The 24,963-nt window shown below is 38.3% G+C and overlaps 2 protein-coding genes across 2 annotated transcripts in view; one reads left to right on the top strand and one right to left on the bottom strand.

The window, feature by feature from the left end:
• The window catches only part of CENPP (centromere protein P), a 114,457-nt gene that overhangs the window by 26,534 nt on the left and 62,960 nt on the right, over positions 1-24,963 (top strand). The window lies entirely within an intron of this gene.
• Positions 5,521-12,060, bottom strand: OMD (osteomodulin). Its single transcript, XM_063164436.1, has 3 exons — positions 11,832-12,060; positions 8,641-9,593; positions 5,521-8,104 (listed from the first exon to the last, which is right to left on the bottom strand). Exons 2-3 carry the CDS (start codon positions 9,569-9,571, stop codon positions 7,785-7,787), a joined length of 1,251 nt encoding a protein of 416 aa, XP_063020506.1. The 5' UTR covers positions 9,572-9,593; positions 11,832-12,060; the 3' UTR covers positions 5,521-7,784.

Genomic DNA, 24,963 nt, shown 5'->3' on the forward strand with positions numbered 1-24,963 from the left:
TAGACAACTTCAGGAACAGCTTCTGCACAAAATGTGAAAAATCTGTGTTCATCAAGATCACAAGATTTTGATTGTGTGCTTATCACAAAAAGGTTGTCATGTGTGCACTCTCTGCAATAGAGGCACCTCTCAGAAGCTCATCAATACTTCCTTACAAACATATTCAAGGAGGGAGATGTTAAGTAGTTCATTTGGTGTGATGTCATCCAGGAGTAGCTCACAGTGCCAAATAAAGCTGTAACCTTGTCCCATAGTTTGTCAGCATTGTCATGAAAGAAGAAAATGCATCAGCAAATATTGTCAGATACAACCAGTTTTTGTCTGAACATGTAGCAGATGCTCAGAGCAGCACAAGGATGGGGGTGGCATGGGTGGCTGCAAACAAGGAAGGGGAGTATTGCTTCCTTCAACTGCTTTTTTCCTGCTCAGAGTGAATAGAAATAACCAAAATGTCCAAATCATGTGAGATGAAATATGTGGTTCATATGCATTGGCAGTAGGGGAGCTCACAGGAAGCAGCCTGGCAAGCAGGGAGTGCTTTCTAGGCACTGTTAGTGCTTGGAAATTGGATGTATAAGTGTCTCTTGCTTGGACTCTGGTTACAAGGATCCATGTACTTGGAAGGAGGTTTTTTTTCTGGAAACCTAAGCCTGCTGTACTGTTAACTCATTGAGCTCCAGTTTTTGATGATTGTGTCCATGACGTATTTCTTGATTTCCCTATGATGTCTCATTTGCACTGACTGATTTCCCCACAAAATACTTTCAGCTGTACTGGCTGTTAGTAATTTTAAAAGGTAATTTTTCCTAATTTTGTTGACATGGAATCGTGACTTCAAATTGAACAGTAGTCAAATTGTCATTTTGTAAGGATATAAAGTGTAGCTGAAGGTGTAAATGAACCACAAGACTTCTTGTAGTGGATAGAACCCAGGCAAGATTAATGGGATTGGATTCTGGTGTCTGGATTCTGCTGTCAGGAAAACTTAGCTTTAGGTGAAAAGGGTTGCATACAGAATAGGTGTAACATTTGTTCCCCAAGGTTTTCTTCTGTCATGTTAGACAGCACAAACTAGGAGGAGAAAAATTGAGAAGCTGGGTGGGTGTGGATGGCAGAGGTAGCAAAAGCATAGGAGAGCACTACAGAAATGAGGGTAACTATCCAAACTATCCATGTTGCTGACTAAATCGTTAGCATCTGGGAAATAATCTAGAATTCAGTTTATATGTCAATACAGAGGGGGCAGACTTTGCTCTGTACAAGACAGGTTGGAAATTACTTCTCCAAGGTGCCTGGAGGAATTGCATGGGGCCAGGGGATGGCACTGCCTGTGTAAGGACTTGTGGTTGTGCAGTGGGAGGCGGAACACTGGGAAAAGAAAAATGGGGAGGAAAAACCACAGAGCCTTACCTGTGGGGTGCTGAGGCAGCACTAGGAAGAGTCCTATAAAGTTCCTATCAAGATATTCCTTATGAAGTAAACCAAAGCTGATATTCTTTTTAATAGCTTGGGTTTTCTCTATGTTTAGGCAGAGGAAGTGCATTTTGCAGCTGCTTAAAGACCTTGGCTTTCATTTTGTATCCCAGTCTCTAAAGGATGATATTGGCAACTTCTGCCATTTCTGAGTTTTACTGTTTAGAAGTGTTCTTGAAAAAAAAGTACTGTGGATTATTGCTGATCTGACCTGTGCTTGTGGTGGGTGCTGGGAATCCCTTTGAGAATGCTCAAAGTCAGTGTCTTCTCTTGGCCAGACATCTGTGCAAGACAGAATGAGATGAGGACAAATTAGGAAAGGTTTTAAAGATTTTTGGGTATTTAGAGACCTGGGCACAATGCTGGATTTTCTTTTCTTCTGTGTGATATTTCTGCTTCATGTGGAAGGCAACATGTTGGGGGTTCCTTGGCATAACTTGTGTGGAGTGTGATTTAAACACCTCACCATGTTGGCCAGCTGTTCTGGATTGGAGTAATTATAATAGAAAAGGTTTTATGGAGGAAAAGGCAGTTATAGCAGCAGCCTGATAACATGTACATAATCTGCAAACAGTGAGAGATTGGCTGTTAAAGAGGGCAAAAGCATTAAGTGTTAGAACTTAACTTGATGGCTCTATTTTTATTTTCTCCTTTTGTAACCTAAAAGAAATAACTTTTTGGAATGGTTCTCTACACAAGCTTTATTTTCTAAAACATAAGCCTTTTCTTTTGATATTTATGTGGGATTAATTCTAGTTTCTAAAACTACTTTTATCTCTTTGCTGCTGCATAAATGTATGATATGAAACATCTCAGACTCCTTCATTCCCTTCTGCTTTTTGTTAAGGTCCTGATAGAGGGGGTAAAAATAGTTCTTTAAGCTAGTTTAATGTCAGTAATGATGATGGAGTTGTATTTATTCTGGGAACTAAAAGTATCCCAGAGGGAGGAGGGAGCAATCTCCTGGTTTCTTTGCTGCTTTGAGAACTGAAGGTGGTGCTATAGAAGAGTTGTGTAAAGCAAAGTCAATTCCAACTCAGCACCCTTGAGGGATGGAGGAGGGTTCAGAGGTAGTGTTTGATCTAAAATAAGTGTCTTCATGTCCCAGAGAGAAAATGTAGAACATTCTTCAAGATTCAGAATCACTAAAGAAGTACCTGAAATGAAATAGTTATGCATAAACACCTCCAGATTTTTATGAAAAGTTGCAACTATTTCCAAGGCTCAGTGAATGAAATCAGTTTAGGTCGCTGTTAGGGCCACCAGCTGCAAAATGAAGACAGCTGAAAAATGACCTAGTGATTGTATGAACATCCTTCCATATGTTTCTGATTTATAATCAGAATTTTTTAAGGCTGAAGACATTACCTTTATTTCTTGCATTTCTGGAAGATAAAAACTATTATCAGTTACTATGTTATAAATGAATAAAGCACATAGCAAAAATCATGCATAATATTAAACAGAAATCAAACTATGGTTAACAAATAGAAATAACCAGAGTAACAGTGCTATTTACCCAGACCTCTCTGTTGAACACATGTTCTCCTGAGCTTTGCTGTGTGACATCAGTTACATCCTGAAACAAAAGCCAACCTACTGCAATTTATTACAATTTCTTAGAATTCCTTCCAGAATTGGCATTACTTCCTTATGACAATACCATCATTTGTTGAGAGCTGTTACTGTGTCCACAGGGACATTTGAGTCAGGGCTCCAAGAATCATTGGCCTTATCCATATTTTACTTCAGTGTTCCAGGCATCTGTTCTTTGTGTTGTTCATAGCATCTGCTTTACTGTGTTCATGGCTCATCCTCACATTTATCTGCTTTCCTTGTGTTGTACTTGTAGAATAGGGGAATTGATTTTTTTTCCTCTGTGGATGATGAATTAATGCAATTAAGTACAAGGTTGTGTTTCTATTTATTTTCCTTTTAAATTAGTTAGGTTGTTAGAAATATAAATTTTGGGCAAAACAGTTAAAACATTTAAAATGTTTGTATTTGTGGAATTCCATAAGTTGCAATAGTGTATGCACAAATTGGCTTATGGCTGAATAGTTCATACTCTTGCAGCAGTATTGGAAAATGATAGTGAAATCTCTTCAATGTGTATTTTTTTTTTGGTTAAAAATATACTATATTTCCTTTTCCTGCTTTTCAGGTAGGAAATGCCTATGCTTATAGCTCACAATGATCAGGTTGGGCAACAAAGAAGGAAATGGATTTGTATTGTAAAAGTGGAATGTGAATATGTTAAATTAAGGCAGAAAATGTGAACTGTAAAAGATCTGTTTTCTCTAAAGGAGTTTCTGTGCTCACCCACATAACTTTTATTATCAAAGCATTGAAGCAAAGTGTAAAAATTATTTATCGGGAAAAGGCAAAATATATTCCCACTTTTTTGAGGCTAAAGAAAGGAATATAAACAGTTGAATTAAACTACTTCTATTTCTCTTTCTTGTGATTTTTATAATAACTTCTGGTGGTTGGCACTTTACCGGTATTGTTCATGGAGATGCAGAGTTAAAACTCAGATCAAGCTTTGTTTCTGTATTTTCTGGCTGTGCTGTAAACAAACTCATTAAGCTGTTTCATTGTTAGGTTTTGCTGTTACTGATGAAATCAATAACATGTTTAGTTCTTTGTTTATGAACTTATTTCCTGCTTTAAAAACACTGTATATTTTGTCAGTAGGTACCAGAGCAAACATGGAAACCAGAAGCAGGTATGTTTTACATTGTCGCAAGGCAGTGGTAGTGAGGAGCAGAACCAGCACATTACCACGGTTCAGGATAGTGACAACACAGAACTGGTGTGGAATTAATAATAAAGGTTAGTGCACAATATTCTGTGTGCAGCAGTGCCCATGAACAGATGCTTTGGGAAGACAGAGAACAGAACAACGATGTGTGGTCCTTGTCTCTGTCCTGTCTTCAAATGTTCTTCATTCCCCAGCTCTTTTCAGCTCTTTAGTCCCTACTGTGTTTCCTTTAGCAACCTTTAATGGGTGTCTTCCAAGGAACACAATTACTGCGTCTTTTCTCAACACCGTGTCTGAAATTGCTGCTGCACCCACTGTGTCCTTGGGTACAGGGAACACATGAGCTTCATTTGGTGGCTCCTTCCCTGGTACTGGAGCAGATCCCAGACCCTTGCTGTCAGTCCAACCCATAATTTTGTGGGTATCTCCTGTACCCCCTCAACCATCTCTGTGCTGAGCCCTAGTGCATGCATTCCATGTTGTTGATATAGAAGCCAATCCTTACCTTGGGTGACCTTGCTCTAATCATTTCCAGTCATGCCCTGTGTAATTCCACCAGCTACCTGAGCCTTAGGAAATCAATACTGCATTCAATGTCTGGGTCAGGCACAGATTTATGGCAGTGTCTGGGTGTCTCCTGTTTTCCATTTGTCTCTGCATACTCTCTACATGTGAGTTTCCTTTTTGTGACTCCTGGGTGCTGAGCCAGTTCTCACTGAACACCTTTTGCTACTGGAGCACTTCTGAGTCTTGCTCCCTGAGTGGTGTTGGTGAGGTCACCCTTCATTAGTTTTAATGTGGAACCAAGATCATCATTTCCATGCACATCACTTCTCATTTAGCTGTGATGAGCTCCCCTGGCTGTTTTAGCATCCTGAGGACTTTTGCAGCCATTCTCCAGCAACACTTAGCACTCAATGTTGGCATCTCACTTCTCAGCCTGGTTTGTCTATCTCTTGCTAGCATTTTAAATGGAATAAATCCCAGCACAGGCCCTCTGCAAAGTTCCCACCAGTGGGATTCCCTCCACACCATTTATTCTTAAGCTGTTTCTCATACTTTATTAGAATTTTGTTCGTGATGTTGCTTTTAATCTGTGGCAATTTAATTTCCTTAATGACCTTTAGGAATTTTTGTAGGCTGTTTGGACCAGGATCTCGCTTTTCCATATCCTTCATGATTCCCTCAGAGAACTCCAAGATATTTGGAAGGCAAAAACCTCATGACTTTTACAGACAGCATCCCCTGTGTTACCAGAGCAAATTTCACTCAGCTAGATATCCATTAATCCAGTACTTTATTATAATTGTCATTTCTCTAAGGCTACCAAGTCTTTAGGTCTCTGTCCACTGTAAAAGCCTTTCTGGAATAAGTGTCCTATGTGCTACAGATTATATGATAATATTCATTGAAAGAAAAGTGAATTATAATAGTTCTGCTTGTAATACAAATTTCATGTTCCACCTGAATGAGTCAAGTGTAATAAGACAGTTCTGAAGTTTTCAATAATTTCCAGTCTGACTCTGAGAAATGTATGCAACATCAATATTTTGACTTCTACTTTAAAGCTAAAGCCAAGCTTTTTTCATAAATGTCTTTAAAAAGTAAAAAGTTTGTGATGAAAGATGTAATATTCACTATAGCACGATAGTGTTCTTTTATTTTTAAAGCTGAGCAAGCCTTTCAAAAAAGCCTCTTATTTTAGATTTGCATTTTGTGCACCATTCACTTAAAATCTGAAGTAGTTGAAAAGTTAATATACTACATGTATGTATTAAGAAAGCAATAAAGTTATAGATATATCTAAATTCTTGTATATAGTGTACATAAATGATATTGAGTACTTAAGGAATGAATACATGTACATGTTCCTTTTTCAGAAACCCAGAGGTGTTTGAGTGATAAACATTAATAATATTTTTTTTTAAAGCAGACATTCTGTAGCACTGTGAATTTGTGAGATGACCATAAAATAGTTTGCTATGAATGATGGATCTGCTCAGAATGCAGATAAGAAAAAGGGGAAGGAGAGAGGAGCAGGTTTCTCAAGTTAGTTGACTGAAGATCCACAAATTAATAACAATAGAATAAATTTTGTACCCACAAATTCTTACAACCAGTTGTCCTTAAAGTCTATATATATTCTTAAAGTTTATATTCATAGCTTTACAATAAATCTCTCTCTTAAAAAGAAGTAATTAAGTATTTTCATTTCCTAATATTTCAGTTGATACATCAGAAACCATAAATATTACTATGGGCCTAAAAAAACCCTGAAATTCAAATGAAACCTGCCTATATTCTAATAGAAATCTGATTACATTGTACTTGAAGTGTAGGACAACTACATAACATTATGCCAAGTTGGTAGTATGATGTATGGATCTATCACTTGCAAAAATTTCATTTTGCTGTTGAAAATAGGGATTTTTTTTTCCCTCACAGCTAGCAAAGCTTTATCAGGGAAAAAGTGCTGAAAAACTAAGTGATAAAAAACGGCAATAAAGTGCTTTATAATGTTATCTTTCCCTGTAGTTATCTGGATCTGTTTCTAGGCATAAGATATACCAAAAGTTTGCATAGCTCAAAGTTTTCTTCAGGTTTCTTAAAGCAATGTTGATTGTACTTTGAAGCAGAATACAGCTAACTGGGATAAATCAATAGTTAAATTAATAGTTAAAGTAGCTGCAATGCTTTTCTTTGTAACTGTCCTACTTGATGAATAATTCTAAATGCAAAGATTCCGTTACATTTCTACAATGTCTTCTAAAATAACATGGGCTGAAGCATAGGGAAATTATAAATGCTAATGGTTCAGTTGTGTTAATGCAGATGCTTTTCCCTAGATCCCAGCAGCTTGGTGAAAGATTATTTATTGCCTGTGTTAGTAATAAGCTGAAATCTCCTTTGAAAGACTGTGATAGTTAAAGGACATCCAAAGAAGTGAATATTAGAATACAGCTTGGCAGGACACTTGAAACATAATGTGGGGAAGGTTTGCAGCTCTGTATTTGTGATGTCCTTCTCCAGTTAGAAATTGGAAGAAGAAATATCTGGATTTCTGGGAGATATGGAGGAAGCTTGTGGAAGTATTTTGAAATCTCAGTCTCTTGTCCTTTTCTCTAGTGCATCTTTTTGCTACTGCTGTTAGCAGTAGGATGTAGAGCTGGATGGATTTTGGGCCTTAATCACTTGTTCCTGTTGAATTATGACACTGATTTATATTTTAGTCATTTTGCAATTGGATCACTTTAGAACAGAATTTCAAGTCAATTTTCCTTCACTTTGGCTGCTCACCCAAAGGTGAGCCCATCATCAACCCAGGTCAGGTTATGTGTCAGACCTTTATCTAATGCTCAGGTGAGTGCTCTTTGCTCCTAGTACTGTTTTTTACTACACCAATAATAGGACATTTACCTACTTTAAACTCCTATCTCCACTTTATAGATTCATCTTGAATATCCCAAACTGCCCAGTTTTCTATCACAGATATGAATAACCCAGACTAACGAGAAGTTTCCATATATACCTATTAACACTGATTACTTCAGTGATAGTAAGGATGAAAATAGCTGTCCTCTGCTTCCTGATTTTCTTCTGTTTCTTGGTTCAGCGTTTCCTGATTGTCTTCTGCTTCCTGGAATTCCTCTGGTGTCAGGAACCGCCGGAACACCGGTGTTCTGAGCTGGCTTGGCCTGCTGACAGAGACATTTTGCTCTCCATAGTAAATGGTTCTGATGAGAGGGAAGCAGAAGAAGGCGTAGGTGCTGATGGGGCTCGTGAGCTTGTTCTGGTCCACCCGTATGTAGGTCAGCTGCTTGATGTTCAGTGGGTCCAGAGTTGGGCACATCACGGTAACATTGATGTCTGTAAGGGAGTGAAAAATATGAATTAAAATGCAAAAAGTGGTTATGTTTTCACTATTGCAAAGTGGAACTTATGTTTTAAAATTTAAAATGGAAAAAAAAATGGTTTTGTGGTGCACAGTAATATAACCCTTCTCTATGTTTTAAATCATTTCTCAACTGACAATGGTACCAGTTTGGGGGCTTGCAAAAGATAAGGTTGTGAGGTAAGGGATTTGTAATTACTCTTTTATGAGAATGAAATATTTTCATAATTCCTTTTTTCTGTATGTTTTTATCAGTTGCTAAAGCAGATGCAATTAAAAAAATTACCTGTTACATGAAAAACTGGTATTAACTTTTACAAAGAACTGTGAATTAGAGGAAAGCTTCAAAAATTAAATCCTCTCTAATTTCAAATTGATCTCAATTGACTGAGGATGTGTTTATATTGCATCCCAGAGAATATAGGATGATATTCTCCCCACACTCCTCCCACAACCAATACCAAAATCCACTAAGTTTATTGCTTTTTACAAAGTTTAACCATCAACCTACTTTCAATTTCATTGTCTTCAATGTACAAATGCTGCAAACTTCTTGGAATATAGAACACTTGTTTCAATTTGTTGTGTCCAAGATTAAGTTCTAGAAGGTTGGGTAGATTAAAGGTGTTGTGTGGAATGTCCTGCAGGTTATTGTGGGACATTCTTAGAGCAATGATGTGGGGGAGTCTGTGGAAATAATTTTCTGGAATATGAGAAATGGAGTTATTTTCAAGAGAAAGATGCCGAAGTGATGGTGGCAGGTCAGGAGGCATTGTCTGTAATTTGTTGTTGCATAAGTTGAGCTGCATTAAATTTTTCATGTTTGAGAAGGGTTTTTCTTTGAGTACTGAGTCATCCAGTAAGTTATTGCAAAGGTCAAGGGTGGTCATGTTGGGCAATCCTTCCAATGCGTTTGCAGGTAGCTGGGAAATGTTATTGAAACCAAGGAGGAGCCTCTCCAGAGAGCTGGGCAGAGGGAATGGAAATTCTTCCAATTCATTGTGTTGTAAATGAAGCTGCACTAGGTGTGAAAGTTTGGCAAAAACACCGTGGTCAATCATATGAAATTTAATATTGTTGTAGCTGAGGTTAATTTCCCTTATGAAAGTAACATTAGTGAATGGTCCTGCAGGCACAGCTTCAATGTTGTTGTTTTGCAGGTAAAGTTGTTGGACGTGATTGGGGATGTTTGGTATTGTCTTGAGTTTCCTGTGATCACAGTACATGGATAAGGGAAAAGCTGGTGGACAGAAGCATTCCTTGGCACACTCAACTGGGAAAGGAAAACGAGCTTCAACTTGAGCATCTGGGTTAAAATAATATGGAACTTGATGATCTGGCTCCCCACCATATTCATCCTCAAAATCATAGTCTTCATACTGACAAAAGACCAAAGCAGCCCAGGGGAGGTGGAGGATCAATAGGTGGCTCAGAATCCCCATATTTAAATTGATATGTTGTGACCTGTTGATGAGAAGAAACATTAAATTTTAGATAGTTGTAAAATAAAAAGCACAGAAGTTTTAAGTAGCAGCAATATCTAATGGAGTTTGTAGAATAATGCCTTTTTTTGGCAACACTGTCTGTGACATTACTAGGAAACCCAAGTTCTGATCTGTACCTTCCACATTAAAAATTTACTGCCCTTGAAGGTTTACTGGTCTGACTTCAGGCAAGTCTGAAGTCAGCTGTCCACCTGTGCTCTGCTTGGTACTGAGGGGTACCATAACAGGATTGTTTCTATAAAAAGAATATTGAAGTAGATTACTCGGAAATATTGTATGTTATGTAAAGTAGAAAGCTATGTGGCTTTGCAAATCTTATGTTCTGTGGCATTTTATGGTGTTTTTCTATTTTGCACAAAACATAACTAACTTAGTACTGTGTTGAGGATGATGTGGTTTTTCTGTTCCATCATTTATTTAAAGCCAGTGCAATTCAACCATCGTGCACTGCACATGGTATAAAGTAGTAACTTACTTTGTGGTCTTCTTCTGCTTCTGTAATCATATGTTCTTTATAGCTGTGAACTAATTTACTTCCCAAATACTCTTCTCAGGTGAAATCCTGATGTTGTGAAACGCAAATCATTTTGCAGGTCAAATTTCTGATGCTCAAAGCCAGTCTAACCTTTTAGAGCACTTTATGCAGTCAAAGAAATCATGTTATTTGGCAGAATGGGAGTTGTGAATCATGTCAAGCTGTTCAATTTAAGCAGCAGTGAGTCAAAATGCTACACTGCAAGTCAAACCACAGAAGTCATGGAAAAATTTAAGAGACTTTGCTCAGTATACCCTGAAGCAGAGAGAGAAAAGCAGTTATTCTCTTTATTTTTTTTGTATATATTCCATACTCAAGGGACTCTGTCAATATTTGTTTACTGAACACTCTCAGTAACAAAGGAGATGAGACAAGCAGTCATTTCTGGTGATTCCTAGTGGTGATTACCTAATGGTGATGTATGCTATGAGCTGAACAGCACAGAGAGAATTCTAAGGAGAAAAGTAGTAACAAACAATTGGAATTTGCTGCATCCTTGCAACTGTGCTCTGTGCCACAGCCTGTGTGTGCCAGTGGCTGGTGTCACCATGGGGCATTGCCTAACCTGCACATCTAACTTTGCATTTGAGTGCAGTTGAGTTTGATAACTGATGAAATCCTTAAACCAGGTCTGACTGGAGTCAGGATCTGCTCTCCAGGTAGTAGGTCCTTTGCAAAGCCAGGGACTCCATATCCCTGCAGCAGTGTGAGATGTCTGAGCTAATTACCAATTAGCAGAGACACAGAGCAGCCTGGCACCACAGTGCTGCATAAATGCACTGTGCTGGGGTGAGAAGGAATTTTGTGCTTCAGGAGGAATTTGCTGGGTTTCACATTTCAGGCAGTGATATCAAAATATCTTCTAATCAGTCCAGTTGGTGTCTATCTAAAATCTATTTCTAACTCCCACAGCTGCCTTCTGGTTTTGTGGGACAGACCCCAGTCTGTCCCCCTTGCCTATTTCCTGCTCTTTGTTTCCTTTTGATTCCTCCCTCTTCAGTTGCAGTCCAGAACTTGAGCTTCACCTTCGGGTTCTATTCTCTCATATCACAAAACTTCCAATTAATAATTTTTGTTCTTGATGCCACAATTGTCCTTAGAAATGAGGAAGGACAACTCAGGTAAATCTTCTCACTCTGAGGAATAAGGACATTGTGGGACTGATCTACTTGCAATGTGAAGAGAGCTCCCATCAGATGAAATGACAAATAAAAACTAATGTGTACCAAAGTCTCCCACAGTTTAATGGAGAGGGAGGAGCTGGTTTTGGGGAGACATTTTGGAATTTTGGCTGTAGCTGTGTGTCTTACTGATAGAATAGTAACTGTCCTGCCAGGCTTGCAGGTGGTGTCTCAGAGCACTGGGACACGGACATCTCTTCGTGAAATATTTCTAAGAACTTAACTAGATTTAAAACACTCATGAAACTTGATAACAGGAAATGCAGGTCAGATGCACACAATATGATAAAACATAATTACCAAGTTGAAAAACAATAGAAAAATCTTAGAAGCTTGATTCTTTACCATCTGTAATCAAGTCAGAGCTCAGTAATTGTATTTGCAAGCAGAAAACTAAATATTATATAACATGCATGAATCACTCTTCTCTGAAACATAACACAATCAGTTCATTTTATTCCTGCTTACCAAGAAAACTTACTCTTTGGATGTCTGAGAAGTTCAAGTTGTAGAGGGCAGCAAGTTCTTGTGCTGGTGAAATCATCTAAGACATAGCCTACTCCAGCTGGAGGAACAAAAGGTCTGTCTAAGCCATATTTTGTGGGAAGGAGCCTTGTGGGAAGGCAACACAAAATAACAGCCTTGTGGCCCCACTTCTGATTTGCCAGTAAAATCTAAAAAACTGCTTTGTGCCACATCATCACTTGCTGTAGATGCTGTGTCATAAGGCTGTGAAGCAATTTCTCCTTTTGTTCAAATCCCTTCAATGTAATTGGCAAGATTCTTTCAGTTACTAACTCCCATTAAACAAAAAAAAAAAAAAAAAAAAAGAGAAAAAGGCTTCAAAAATGATTACAGAGGTTATTAGTTCATTGTGCGGGTTCAGCTGCAGTGATTCACTTCTGTGAAGGGTTTGTCCTCTGAGGATGAAGTTAAGACACAGTAAAAAAATTAACCTTACCAAAATCAAGGGGAAGCATGTGCTGTAAATAAGCTCTATAAACATCTTCCTTATTTTGCCCCCACAATGTCCATGTCCTGTCTCCTTCCTGCAAAGGATTTGTTCTATACAGTGCTGTTGGTGTGGTGGGGTTAAAGTTGAGCATTCACAGTAACTTTCCAACATCTTTTTTGCTAAGTTGCATAGACAGAACAATAAATCTTGTGCAAAGGGTAATTAGGACATGAAACATAAACCATTTTACTCAAGACAAATATTTATCTTAGGTTTTAAGAGGAATTAAAGAAAGAAGGTACAGTTATCTGCCTTTGCTGCTGTATGATACCTAAATACCTGTGATATATGAAAAAAATGGAGGAAATGGAATTTTTTTTTGTGAAGTGGTTTAAGTGTATGATTTATCCAAAGCATTTCATTATGCTTTTGGCTTAGTAAGAGAATTACTTTATTTCAAAATCTGTTCACAAGGAAGAATCTGGTTCTTAAAAATTCTTCTTAAAAAGTGCCTTAGAAGTATCATAACTTTTTTTAAAATGCAGTGGTAAGTTTACATTTTTTGTCTTTGAGCTTCATGAAGCTGATGATTTGCTCAGCCTTTTCAAGTTTCTTCTCTAATATTGATGACAAGAATACATATAAGAAGATAATTCATATGTAATTCTAACATTCAGAAAAGCACCATGACCAAATTGATATCGTAGGAGTTGGCAAAACTGGAAATAAACTAAAGCAGTCATGGTAGGAAATGCAGAATACAAGGGAGAGGTTGAAAGAGAGAAATTAAAACTCCCTAGTCCTTGAGTAATGGTGCCACAAATAGTTGAATTGTAGCACTAAATCAAAACCAGTAATTATTTTTTTCTTAAATAATTAATGGAATACATACACAGTGAGAAATGAAAAAAGCCCCACCAAGTTTTTTATGACCAGTTGGTAAAATGTTACTGGCTGCTACAAAGTTTGTCTGTTTTTTAAGCACAAGACAAAGAACATGGCACATATTTTTGGAAGCTTTGTTCTAGTAACAGTTATAAGTAAAACATACATAAAACTATTTTATCCAAAGATAAAAATTAGACTTCTAATTTCATTCCTGATATTTTTGTATTGTTTTCTACTACTGATTGTGTCCCAAAATCTCTTAAGCTCTTAGGAGATCTAAAATCTCATGCTGAATTTAAAAAGTCATGTTGGCAGGACAGAAGAGTCTGTCCTTTGAAAAGTTGTGGTGAAGCTCTTGATTTGAAGCACATTGAGCTTCAGAGGCTGATGCAGCTCTAGCCATGGAATATATTAAGATTCAGTTCCTGTTTTGTGGCAAGAGCTGTTTTGGAGACAAACAAGTCTATACTTTGTGATCTTGGTCAAATGGTGTGGTTTGGTCTTCATTTTCATTTATGGTGTGGCAGGAATTTCCTTACAAGGCAGATAATGAGGGGATTAAATTTAGCAGCCTTCATGTAAGACTTGTGGCTTCAAAGGCTGTGAAAATTTATTGGATTTCTGCATGTTTTGTTTTTTAGTTTTAAGAATGCTTTGGAAGGAATTATTTTTAATGTTGATTTGTTATTTTTTTTTCATCATTTTATTCATGCAGTTGTGATGCAAAGTGGGATGTATGGCAAGCTAGAAGTCTGAGTTGTCTTCAAGCTGATTTATTTTCTTTAGCTAAACTTGGATGGATCCTTTTCATCAATTAAAATCTTTGCAATTTCACCATCTCCATTAACTGTATTCAACTTATTAGACTTGTCAGCTTTTCCAAATTTATTCCTGAGCTGAAGACACAAGAAAGGCTATTCTATTATTTTATTAATTTAAGGGGTTTTAGCTAGTTGAGTATGGTCTACTGAATACATTTAAAATTCCCAAATTTTAGTTAAAATGTTCTTGGGATAAAGTAGAAAAGATCACCAGTGGCCATGAGGTGAGTGGCCCTGATAATAAGAAAGTATAAATTACTTTCAGTTATTTAGCCTTTTCCTTATATTCACTGTCTGACTGTAAAAGATTCTTAGGTTTCTTTATGTTTGGTGGGTTTTCCTTGGTAAGTTATTTTTTCCTTTCCCTCCAGAATTTATAATAGTCCTTATAAAGTATAAAAGGGGGGGGAAAAAAGTGCATTTTGTTTATAAAGAGTTTAGGGAACTCAAATGAAGCCATGCTGAGGAAGTTAGGCCTGAGGTCTGTGTTGGACACATGATCTTAATAGAATTGCAAAAGTCTGGCCCTGCTATCAGATGTCTGAAAAGGCCTCAAGCTCAGAATGTAAAAGTCTTCAGTTGACAATTTGGAAGGAATTCTGTGGTTTAGATAAGAATTGGTGATGTTTGTTGCTGTCAGTGAGGGCCCAGTAAAAAAGGCAGTGCACAGTCAGATATAACCAGGAACTGTGAAGGCTGTAATTTGGTTCCTTGTAAAGCCTGTGGGTAGCAAACAGCTGGAGGCAATGTCACTGAGGCTGGGCTGCACTTCAGTCACACTGTAGGCACAGAAGCTCTTGGCATCCCAATTTTCAGGCCTTAACTGGCAGCCCAGCACTGCTGTCAGCAGCCACTGCAGCCTCTGGGAATTGCAGAGGTGCTTCTTACCTGTGCTTGCCTTCAGCAGAGCCAACTGAACATTGTAGTGGGAATTGCAGAGGCGCTTCTTACGTGTGCTTGCCTTCAGCAGAGCCAACTGAACATTGTAGTGGCTGCTGGATTTATTTACCCTGTGCCAGAACCCCTCTGAAAAGTCAGACTGCAGTGTAGAGCTCAGCAAATTGAGATGCTGAAGGTGTTGTTCTTGCAGAGTCTCCAGCCCAGCCCGAGCCCTCCCAGGCTTTGGTGGTGCTCTGCTCTTCATGGAATGGAAATTCCAGAGAAGTGTCCCTGTGGGAACGTGTGTTTTTAAAGGTTATGGAAAAGGGGCCATCAAATCATATCAACAGAGCTGAGACAAGGCCTGATCTGTTTAAACAAGCCAAGGAGGACAGAGCTGTGCCCTGTGTGGTGCTTTCTGTTGCCTCTGACCTGAACCTTGTTGTGTGGTCCCTATTTATTTCCCATTTAGTAGGTGGTATTATGAGATCCAAACTCTGGCAATCCACATCTTGTGCAGCCTGTTTTCAATGTTTTGCTTTGTTTTGCTAAGAGCTCCTGGGAAGAACATGTTGAGCAACTTAAAACAGTTGAGCTTATTGACCTTGTAGCATGGGAATTAATTATAATCTCATAGGAAATTATTGAGTAACTTCTACTAATGAAGAGTGATACACTGAATTTTAGGGCTGAATTCACTGGAAGCATCTCTGCATCTAGAAACAATACATTAGGAGCTTTAGGAGCTCTGATCTCATTAGAGATTGGTTACACGTGGGCATGAACATGTGCAAGGAACAATTGGTACTGCAAAAGCAAAGTATCAAATTTCCTGGCATGTTCAAATTTATATGTGAGGTTTTCTGTATGACAATTTCAGTTTATGGTAGTGGACAGTTGACTTTGAAGGACTGACAGAAGAAGAGGGATGTAACATTTTTCTGAATATATTGCTGGATTAGAAATCTTAGAAGGATTTAATAGTGTATTGGGAGAGGTTATGGTTTTTTGAAATAGATAATTTTACTTTCTACAGAAGAGGCATCTAAGTAGGGTTGTAGTGTACTCATCATGTTTCTACTAACACAGTAACAAGTAGTCATAAACAATTTACACTGGAATAATAAAACAAGCTGGAAATTGATGTAAGCAATATTATCTGTAGCAAACAGTGTCTGGTTACTCTAAAATACCCTGAACTGTATGAAATTATAAATCTCTGCTGAGGACAGTTGCTGTTGTCAGCTGACACTTGTGTTTTTAGTAATTGAGTACCTTGTTTAATAAATATGCCTTGTGTTATACTCTGTATTTTTATACAGCCTGCTTTGGTTGTTCCAAGATGACTTTGGGCTGTGTTTTCCTCCCATGTGGAGTTCTGGGAATATTTGTCTGGTTTTGCAACCACTGTTTACTGGTGCAGGTATATTCATTTTCTTGAGGCAGTATTAGCAGTTGGACCTCAAACTTTAACAGAATCTTTAGTTTGTCTGATTTGTGTCTTATATAAAATCATATCAGTGATCACAGTATATGACAGGGGTCTTGCACTCACAAATAAACATTTTAAATAAAAGAACAGTGTTCTGGAAGGGAAGAAAGTGAGCAAGGTAATGGAGCTGTGTCTATTCCAAAGCAGGCACTTCTTATTTATTTTGAGCAGAACTGGTGACTTAGTGCCCTAAACTGGTAGATGTCTACAAGAGATCATGTGAATTCTACCATAATAATTTATATTAATACCTTATTCATTAGCTTGCTTCATTCATTTATGGCTAAGGACTTCCTGCAGTTTTGGTTAAAGAGTTAGAGAATGTGCTTGCAACTTCAGATTGTTCTCAGGTTTGTATCCAATCTGAAAATCATATGTTTATAAGGTTTTTTTAGGCACTTCCAGACAAGGATAAAGGATAGTTGTCTAAGTTATTTGCCAAAGCATTCCTGAATGATCATGAGTAGGAAAATGTTTTGCATTAGCAGAAATTTTCCCCTTGTACGTGATGGAAAGTGCTTCCTATTTACTCTTTGGAGTGTGTTTAAGAGTGATGGTCTTTGATTTTACAATGACTACAGAATGTGTTTCTTTTCTTAAATACCTATTGCTCTAGAAATATTCTAACAAATACAACTGTCCTGCCTGGTGGTGCAGACGGTTCTGCCAGGAGCTGCTCAGCTCTCTCCTATAGTCTGGAAATGGAATATGGGCTGTAAAATGGTTCTTAATTTTTATTATCCCTTTTTTCTTAAAGAGAATAAATCCTCTCCTTTTAGCAGAAACCTTATAATGCTGGCACCACATTGCCTTTGTGGCCTGCAGTGCAGTTCTAATGCAGCCAGAATCTGACTTGGAAGCTTTCACAGAAACACCAGGTGTTATTACACATCATTCTGTACCCTGGCATATTGTCTTATAAGGAAAGATATAATCTCTCTACTCTTGATTTCCTTTGCTTACTCTCCATTTTGATCTCCATTTTGCTTGGGCATTCTTAAATATTAATGGTCCTTTGGAAGCAATGCTTGTGCTTCACATATAAAATAAATGTGTGTTTTGATTTATGGGAGTTAATCAAATCAAAAGGGTTTCTCTGTGGTTTGAGTATTTTGTGAGTCACGGCTCCTCCTTGGCAGAGCTCTGGGGGGGTCTTATTTTGATCCAATCACTCTGGCTGGAAGTTGTTTCTTCTCTTACCTGTTGTGGGATCCTTAAAAGGCCTTATTGGGAAGGCTTGAGCAAGGCTCACACTTAAACCAGCACTCAGAGAATCACAGAATGATGAAAGCACATCCAGCTCCAGCCCCTGCCATGGACAGGGACCATCCCCTATCCCAGGCTGCTTCTCAAGCCTTGTCCAAGCTGGCCTTGGCCACTGCCAGGGATGGGGCAGCCACAGCTGCTCTTTCCATTTCATTAAGGAGGAAAAGTTGATCTGGACATTACAGATTTTCCATAGTAATCTGGCAAGTGTGTCCTTGTTCTGTCTTGCTTCCAACACTTTCTCTTGCCTTTCCTATTGCTTTTTGAAGAGTGGAGTAAATGCCTAAAGCTGTTTGTAGCCAAAATATAAGCATCCATGATGTTTTTGTTCTAAAAAAATCAATTATGAAAAACATTTTAATTGGGTATTAGTAAGGGAATGGCATGAAATCAGTGCTTTGAGTGATTAAACTTTAACAGGACTGAGCTGATAGTAGTAGCTCCCTTTAAAAATGTCACTTTTAATGCAAGACAGCTGTCCAGATCTCCCTTCACATCTTTGCCAAACACTTGGCTTAATGCTGAAACTTCTAAATAAGTCTGTGTGTTGTGAAAGCAGCCCCAGAATGGGGACTGGGATAGTTGTTTGGAGCTGCTAATGACTGAAGTAGATGCTGGGTTTAGCCATGGTGAGATGTTTGAGGGGAAAGTTGCCTTTTAGAAGGACAGAGCAGTGCCTTTACAAAGCAGCTGCACATCTGACAGATGCGTTTTCCATGCTCACATTTTCTCCTCTTCTCAGGTTCCTGTGCATTCTGCTTTTGGGAGGGAACTATTCAAGTGGGAAGCATACATTACCCTTTCTGTCCCAAGCACAAGGCAGTATGAATCCATAAAACACAGTGTTGCTAAGGCAAAGCATTCCTGAAACAGGAGTAATGAAATATTGCCTTACACATGTGTGCTCCAATGGAACGCGCTCAAGGAAAACAGCACCAAGAGTTGTAGTTAGTTTATGGTAAGAAACATTTTATATTTTTAAAATACTCATTTTGATTGTGACTTTAGCATAAATAATGATAAAAGGGCTTTTATAAAGCGTGACTACTTTTTTTCTTCCATCTATTAGAGGGAAGCCATAAGAAGGATATTGAAGATTGGGTTTAGATCAGACTTACTTTTCTGAAATAAAAAATTGTGGGTTTATAAATGCTCATTGTTAACTGTGGTCCTGACAGGGGAAACAAGGGATCTCTTGGCATGCTGGTTAAGAAAGTGCTTTTGGGGTCTGGTGTGATAATGGTGGTGAGAGGTTTGAAGTGTTTTCTTCCGTGTGGCATCACAACAGATTTTATCTTCATATCAAACATCTCAAATTTCCAGGCCACTGTACAGGAGCATAGTTTGTCAGAGAGATCATTAACTGCCCAGGTTAGGTAGGTGCTTGCATGGAAAATGGCTTCTAAAAGTGCCCTGATTCTTTCATCTCAAAATTCATCCTATTACATGATGATCCTGCTGGTTCCTATTAAAGGACAGCATTATGCAGCCAGGGACGATGGGGGTAAAATATTCTACTTTTGTACTGACATTTAGTTTTGCTGTTTTTCTGAAAGTTATCTGACTTTCTTTTTCTATGTTAGTAATTTTTTAATGGAGTTAAGTCAAAAGGCTTTTTCCCTGTAAAATCTAGTATCTGAGGAAATATAAGATACCAGTAATATTAATTTAAAGGAGGGTAACATCTAAATAAAAACTGAATGTATTAGCTTAAACTATAAATGAAAAATATTCATTCCAAAAAGCCAAGCTTTCCTGAAGTTATTAATTTCTAGGTATTAATCACTAAATTTTTCTAAAGCAAGTAATAATTAAGCTGCATCACAATATTGCTGCTGGAGAAATGAGTATAGACAATTGCTTTTATTATTCTTGCAGAATACTAGATGATTCTGTCACTTCCTGAATCTGGACATCTTCTTATGAGATTAATACAAAAGTGGTTTCTTCATCCTTAAAATTAGGCCCTTTTTACCAACTGGTAACTCCCTCATTCAGTCTGTTCCTTGTTTTGCCCTGGGGAATAGAAAGGAGATAAGACAGAGCTGACAGAAGGATAATCATGGTGACTGGATGTTCTTGGTGGCCTAAATAAGATATAAATTTTGGTAAAATGCTATCTTTTAGAATGGCAGGCCAGTTGGTGTTTTTTTCTACAAATGAGTTAAAGTGTTCTGTGAAGAGTGTTTCTGGAAGAAAAATATTTTCATTGGTCTTTATGTTTAAACAGCTTTTGGAAATAACACCAGCTGAAGAATTAAGAGGCAAGTCCATGCTTGTGTCTGTGACTTGCTCCCTCTCTGTCCCTCTGGAAATTTTCCATCCTCTGGCAGCCTGACAGCTGAGATTTTTTCCATTCTTAGCAGAGACTGTAACACTGTAATAGTTCCTGCAAATGTAATTGTGAGGAGAAACTGTTGATTGCAGTGTTTCTGCCTGATTCTGATAGAAACCTTTGTGCAGGTGCTGGGTAGCACAGGTGGGATGAACCAGGTGTGTGAATCACTTCTCCAGGGACTCTTTCTTTATCTCCTTACTCTGGTGCATCCAGGCTTGTTCAATTCCCTGCTGCACAGGGAGTGTGGGCAAAGCTTGGCTGCCTGTGGAAATGTGTGAGATTCTCATCAAAACTGAGTCCCCAGTGCTGCTCTGCCAGCAATCTCATTTTGTCACGTTGAAATTGTCACATTTCCCCTGGACAGGGATTTGGGACAGGAAAGTGCTCATGCCTAGGAGAACCTGGCTGTGTGCAACCACACTGCAACCACAGCAGCCCAGTGGTTAAATGCAGAGCCTGACTCTTCACTTGGGTAGGAATGTTCACATTTTCTGTGAAAATCTGCAGCAGGGCTGTCTGCAGCAGGGCAGCATGTTCCATTGAGCCAATCTTTTACTGGCTCACGTGGGCTTTGAGAAACATCCCAACTCACTTCAAAATATTGATTAGTTTTGGAAATCTCTTCAATATCATGCAAGTCTGGTTTTGTTTATTTCGTACATAACCTTGTCTTCCATCTCACATGATTCACTGAGTATGGAGGGTAAATCTTGCATTTATCTTAGCAGATAATTTAGACCGTGGTATGTGATACGTGGCATTTGGAATTCAAGTCAGATTTTCATTTACTCCAGAACTTTTCCATATGTTTCCTATTAGCAGCTTTGTTCTCAAGTCTCTGGTCTCCCCAGAAAGGAGGGAAAAAGTCCCAACACAAGCCCAAGAAGCAATGTTAAATTCTAAACATAGAGAATGAGGAAAAATAATAGAGTCTTCAGAACACAATTTCATTATTTTTAGTTTAGTACTGCTTTTATTATCATGCTGCTGTTAAATTCTCATCAAAATGAAATGAAAATATTAATGTTTATTTTGTCTGTTGCGGTGTACCATAGTTTTTCTGGATAAATAGTGCAATATTTTAAATGGCAATGGAATGAATATGGAGTATCTTCAAGAGATAACAGCAGTTTCTTTTTAGGACATGGTAAATGATTTTTGAGATTATAGTAAATTATTCTGAAGTTGCTTAACAGTGAAGTCGTATCTGATTTTCTATGCATAACCTGGTTTAGGTACCTGAGATTTTGCTGCTTTAGCAAACAGATATGAAGGGTTACAAATTGCACTTCTTAGTTTACATTTTTCAACTGCTCTGGTCTGAGTCATTTCACTCACTTTTGGGAAATGCAGGTGCAGGAATTCCTAATGGGATACTCATGAAACATTCTGGAAATTTCCATTCTGTTTAAAATAGCCAAACTTTCCCTTCTTGATTTTTTTTTTTTTTTAAGAAAAGAACCTTTTATCTTTGTCACTTATTTCACTCAGTATCTTTTAATCCTTACTACCAATTATAACCAATTTTGACACAGGATAGAGAGAAATATTTATGTGCTTGTTATTAATTTGTGGAAAATAGCAGCTGGGCAGAGGAAAGTGCTCCAGAGAGGTCCTTCAGCTGGGGAGGGACAGCTCCAAATCCTGCTTAGGAGCAGATGGAAGGCAGGAGAGGACAGAGCTGTGAGTGACCCCTTGGCACACACAGCTCTGGCCTTTGGCAGCACAGAGGTGCTGTGGTGTGAGCTGGAGAGCAGCGGCAGGGACTGAGGCTTGCACCACTCCAATCCATAGGACTCCAGACAAATGATAACTTAGTGACAGCCACACTGGGAATGAGGAGTTGTCCTTATTCCTTTAAAGCAGCCCAGGATACTGGGAGTGTGAAAAATGCCAATCACTTGCTTTTGCAATTTTAAAAGTTTAATAGTAATCAAATGGTTATATAAATAGTAATACAATTAGAGTAATAATAATTTGGACAATTTGAATTAGGACAATAGAGACAAAGAGTTACAGATATCCAGGTACCTTTTCTGGTCAGCACGAGCCTGAGAAAGGACCCCCATTAACAGAGGATTAACCCTTAAAAACAACAGCCTGTTGCATATTCATACATTTCATATGTGATGCATAAATTCCATTCAAATACAGGATTCTATTTGTTCAGTGTCAGCTTCTTCCTTTTAATCCTAACAGCACCCTTGAGGTGGGAAGAAGTTTGTTTCTTTGACAAAAGGACAGTAAATTCTCTTTCTCTGAAAGATTTGGGTGTCCTGGGGCTGCTATCTGGTGTGAGTCCCTCATTCCTTTCTTAAAAAAATCCCACTAACACAGTTCTTATTTTAACTACAAAAGTTACCTTTTAACTACAAGACTACATTTGTCATATTATTAAAATGTTAATACAGCACTACTGATCAATACATCAAAATGCATATGGTAAATATCTGCGTGGAGCCATACAATATGCACTTTTCACAGGGAGCCATCCTTCCACAAGGACACATTGCTGGCTCATGTTCAGTTTGTCCAGCAGGACCCACAGATCCTTTCCTGAAAAGCTGCTGTCCACGTCAGCCATCAGCCACCAGTGCAGGGGGTTATTCCTCACCAGGGACAAGATTTTGGGCTTCCCTGAGCTGAACTGCACGAGCTGCTGCCGGCCAACCCCAGAGAGTCACGTATCAGTCAGCAGTGACCTTGTGAGGGTGCTCTGCCCTGTCAGGCAGATGGATGATGGAGCTGGGAGCAGAGCTGGAGCCAGCACTGACCCCTGGCACTTCCTGACCTCCAGCTGGAATTCACCTCGTGCCTCTCTGTGCTCGCTGCCCTCCAGCCCATGTCTGTCCACCTCACTGCCTGCTCATCCACCCAAACTTCACTGTGCCTTTAGGAATTTGCAACTCTTTGTTCTTAACACCAGGCAGTGAGATCCAAAAGCTGTGCTCCTTCTCTGTCCATCTGTCCTCTTCTCCTTCCTGACCCTTCTAGCCAGCTTGTCTGATACACTGAATTCCTGCAGGCTTCATCCTGGGCAGAGCAGGAAGACAATATTAATACTGGAAAAAGAAAATAAAATAAACCTTCACCTTCTTTAACTCAGTCTAGCAGCAGGAGAAAGCACCTAGGTCATAGGAAAGAAAATGTGTTTTATCCAAGGTATGTTTTGATTTGCATTGTGTATATTTGCCACAGCTGATGGTGGAAGTTGAAATAATGATTTAGTAGTATCTTCTTTAAGCTTTTGTATCTTATGAAGTTTGCTTCTCTTTGTCTACTAATGCCGCAATAGTCTTTGTATTGCTTTGTTTGAAGTGCTGCATTAAGAAGGTTGATATTGGGAAAAGGGATGGGGAGAAGACTTGGAAAAATGAGACTATTTCATCCCTTGGTAATTTAAGGGTAGAATAGGGTTTAGCAGCAGTACTTTAGTACTCAAACGGGCCCCTCTACTTAATCAGTGTTTGTGAGGTTTACTGGGCTCTTCCAGTGCTCTGACAGCCTTTGTCATTGATTCTTTAGAATGATTTTTCCTTCTATTTCTAGCAGCAGGCTGCCACCCTCTGGTGAAATTTGTTAACTGTTGTGTGGGGACCTGGCAGATTTTCAGAACAGAGAAGCCCTTTAAAGTTTGAAAATCTTAGATTGAATAAATATTATTTTTTTTATTAGACAAATGTAGATAGTTGTACAAGGAATAAGTAATGAGAAGGATTTATATCAAGTTTCTCTCTCTCCCTTTACTTTTCCAATAACATTTGTAGAGAATGTAAAGGTGGAATTGATTTCTTGACCGATTTTCTTCCTATCTGCCAATACTGAAATGCCTTGTTCTGTGGGAAGATCGTTGAACACCAGTGTGGTATCATCAGTTAATTACTACTCTGTTAATTACATTTTTGTCCATGTTCAGAAACCATTGCTGAAACTGTGTACGGTGCATTTTATATCATAATGCTTGTGTGCCTGACACATCCACCTGTCTGTGTTAAAGCAGGCCAAAGATGCAAGGTGTGGAAGTTATTAATTATTATTACCACAAATGCCAGCTGAAGAATGATATCTGAAAATAGTGGAGGGTTGTTGAGCATAGTCTTTTTTCCTTTTAAGTGACAAGCATCCTATCAATTTGAGGTGATCTAGGAAATTAATTTAAAATAAAATCTACAGGAAATTGTTACAATGAACCATTTGATGCTTCCCTGTTGTAATGCAAAATTTTCAGTGGTTTTTAAGTCACAGATGAAGTTTTTTTAAGCTTCTAAGCTGGCTGAATTTGCCCGGAGGATAGTGCAAACCTAAGCAGTTGATAAAATCATTTGGAGATTATTTATTAAGAGTGAGGGTAGAGGTAGTTTCTTCAAAAGTAGTGCTGCAGTTATTTCTGTGAATGTTCTATGAATCTATGGGTGCTGACTGGAGAAAGAGTTTCTAAGTCTGGATGCACAGCCAGAGGAAGGAGTGAGAAGGCAAGAGAGTTTTTAAGGCTCTGGAAGGATAAGATCAAGACTGTATAGACTTAGGACTTTACTATATTTTTTCAAAGCTTTTCCATTATAGTAGGAGTTCAGTAGCAGACTTAAATTTGGTGAAACTCTTACACAAATACCTGTACAGAATTCATAGGCTTAGAGAGCATGAGGGTTCCTGTTGTCCATTGCATTAACCCTGATTATATAAGGAATTGTTTGCATTCTCTGTGCTTCCTTTTAAACCTTACCAGTGAATTAGTGTAGAAAAATCTACTATACAATATTGTTTGTTCTTTCAGTTAAGCTACAGATTGAAATCAGCTTTTCTGCTGATGTTGACATTGCTGAAATGATGTAACCAGTACAGCAGGCTATCAACCAGTGATTCATAAAAATGTAATGATTTTTCAGTTATCTGTTGTATTTACTAACATTGCATGGGGTTAGGAGTTGTTTATGGTACTGTAAGGCAGGGGAGTCTCTCCCTAAGGGAATGTTG

The sequence above is a fragment of the Melospiza melodia genome, chromosome 10 (assembly GCF_035770615.1).
Source record: "Melospiza melodia melodia isolate bMelMel2 chromosome 10, bMelMel2.pri, whole genome shotgun sequence".
Classification (NCBI taxonomy): Eukaryota; Metazoa; Chordata; class Aves; order Passeriformes; family Passerellidae; genus Melospiza; species Melospiza melodia.

What these genes read in the sequence shown, in the direction of transcription:
- OMD (XM_063164436.1), bottom strand. Translation starts at nt 9,571, where the DNA reads ATGGGGATTCTGAGCCACCTATTGATCCTCCACCTCCCCTGGGCTGCT. An exon ending in TGAAGACAATGAAATTGAAA is followed by an intron (nt 8,105 to 8,640) that starts GTAGGTTGATGG and finishes ACTCCCTTACAG; the next exon opens with ACATCAATGTTACCGTGATG.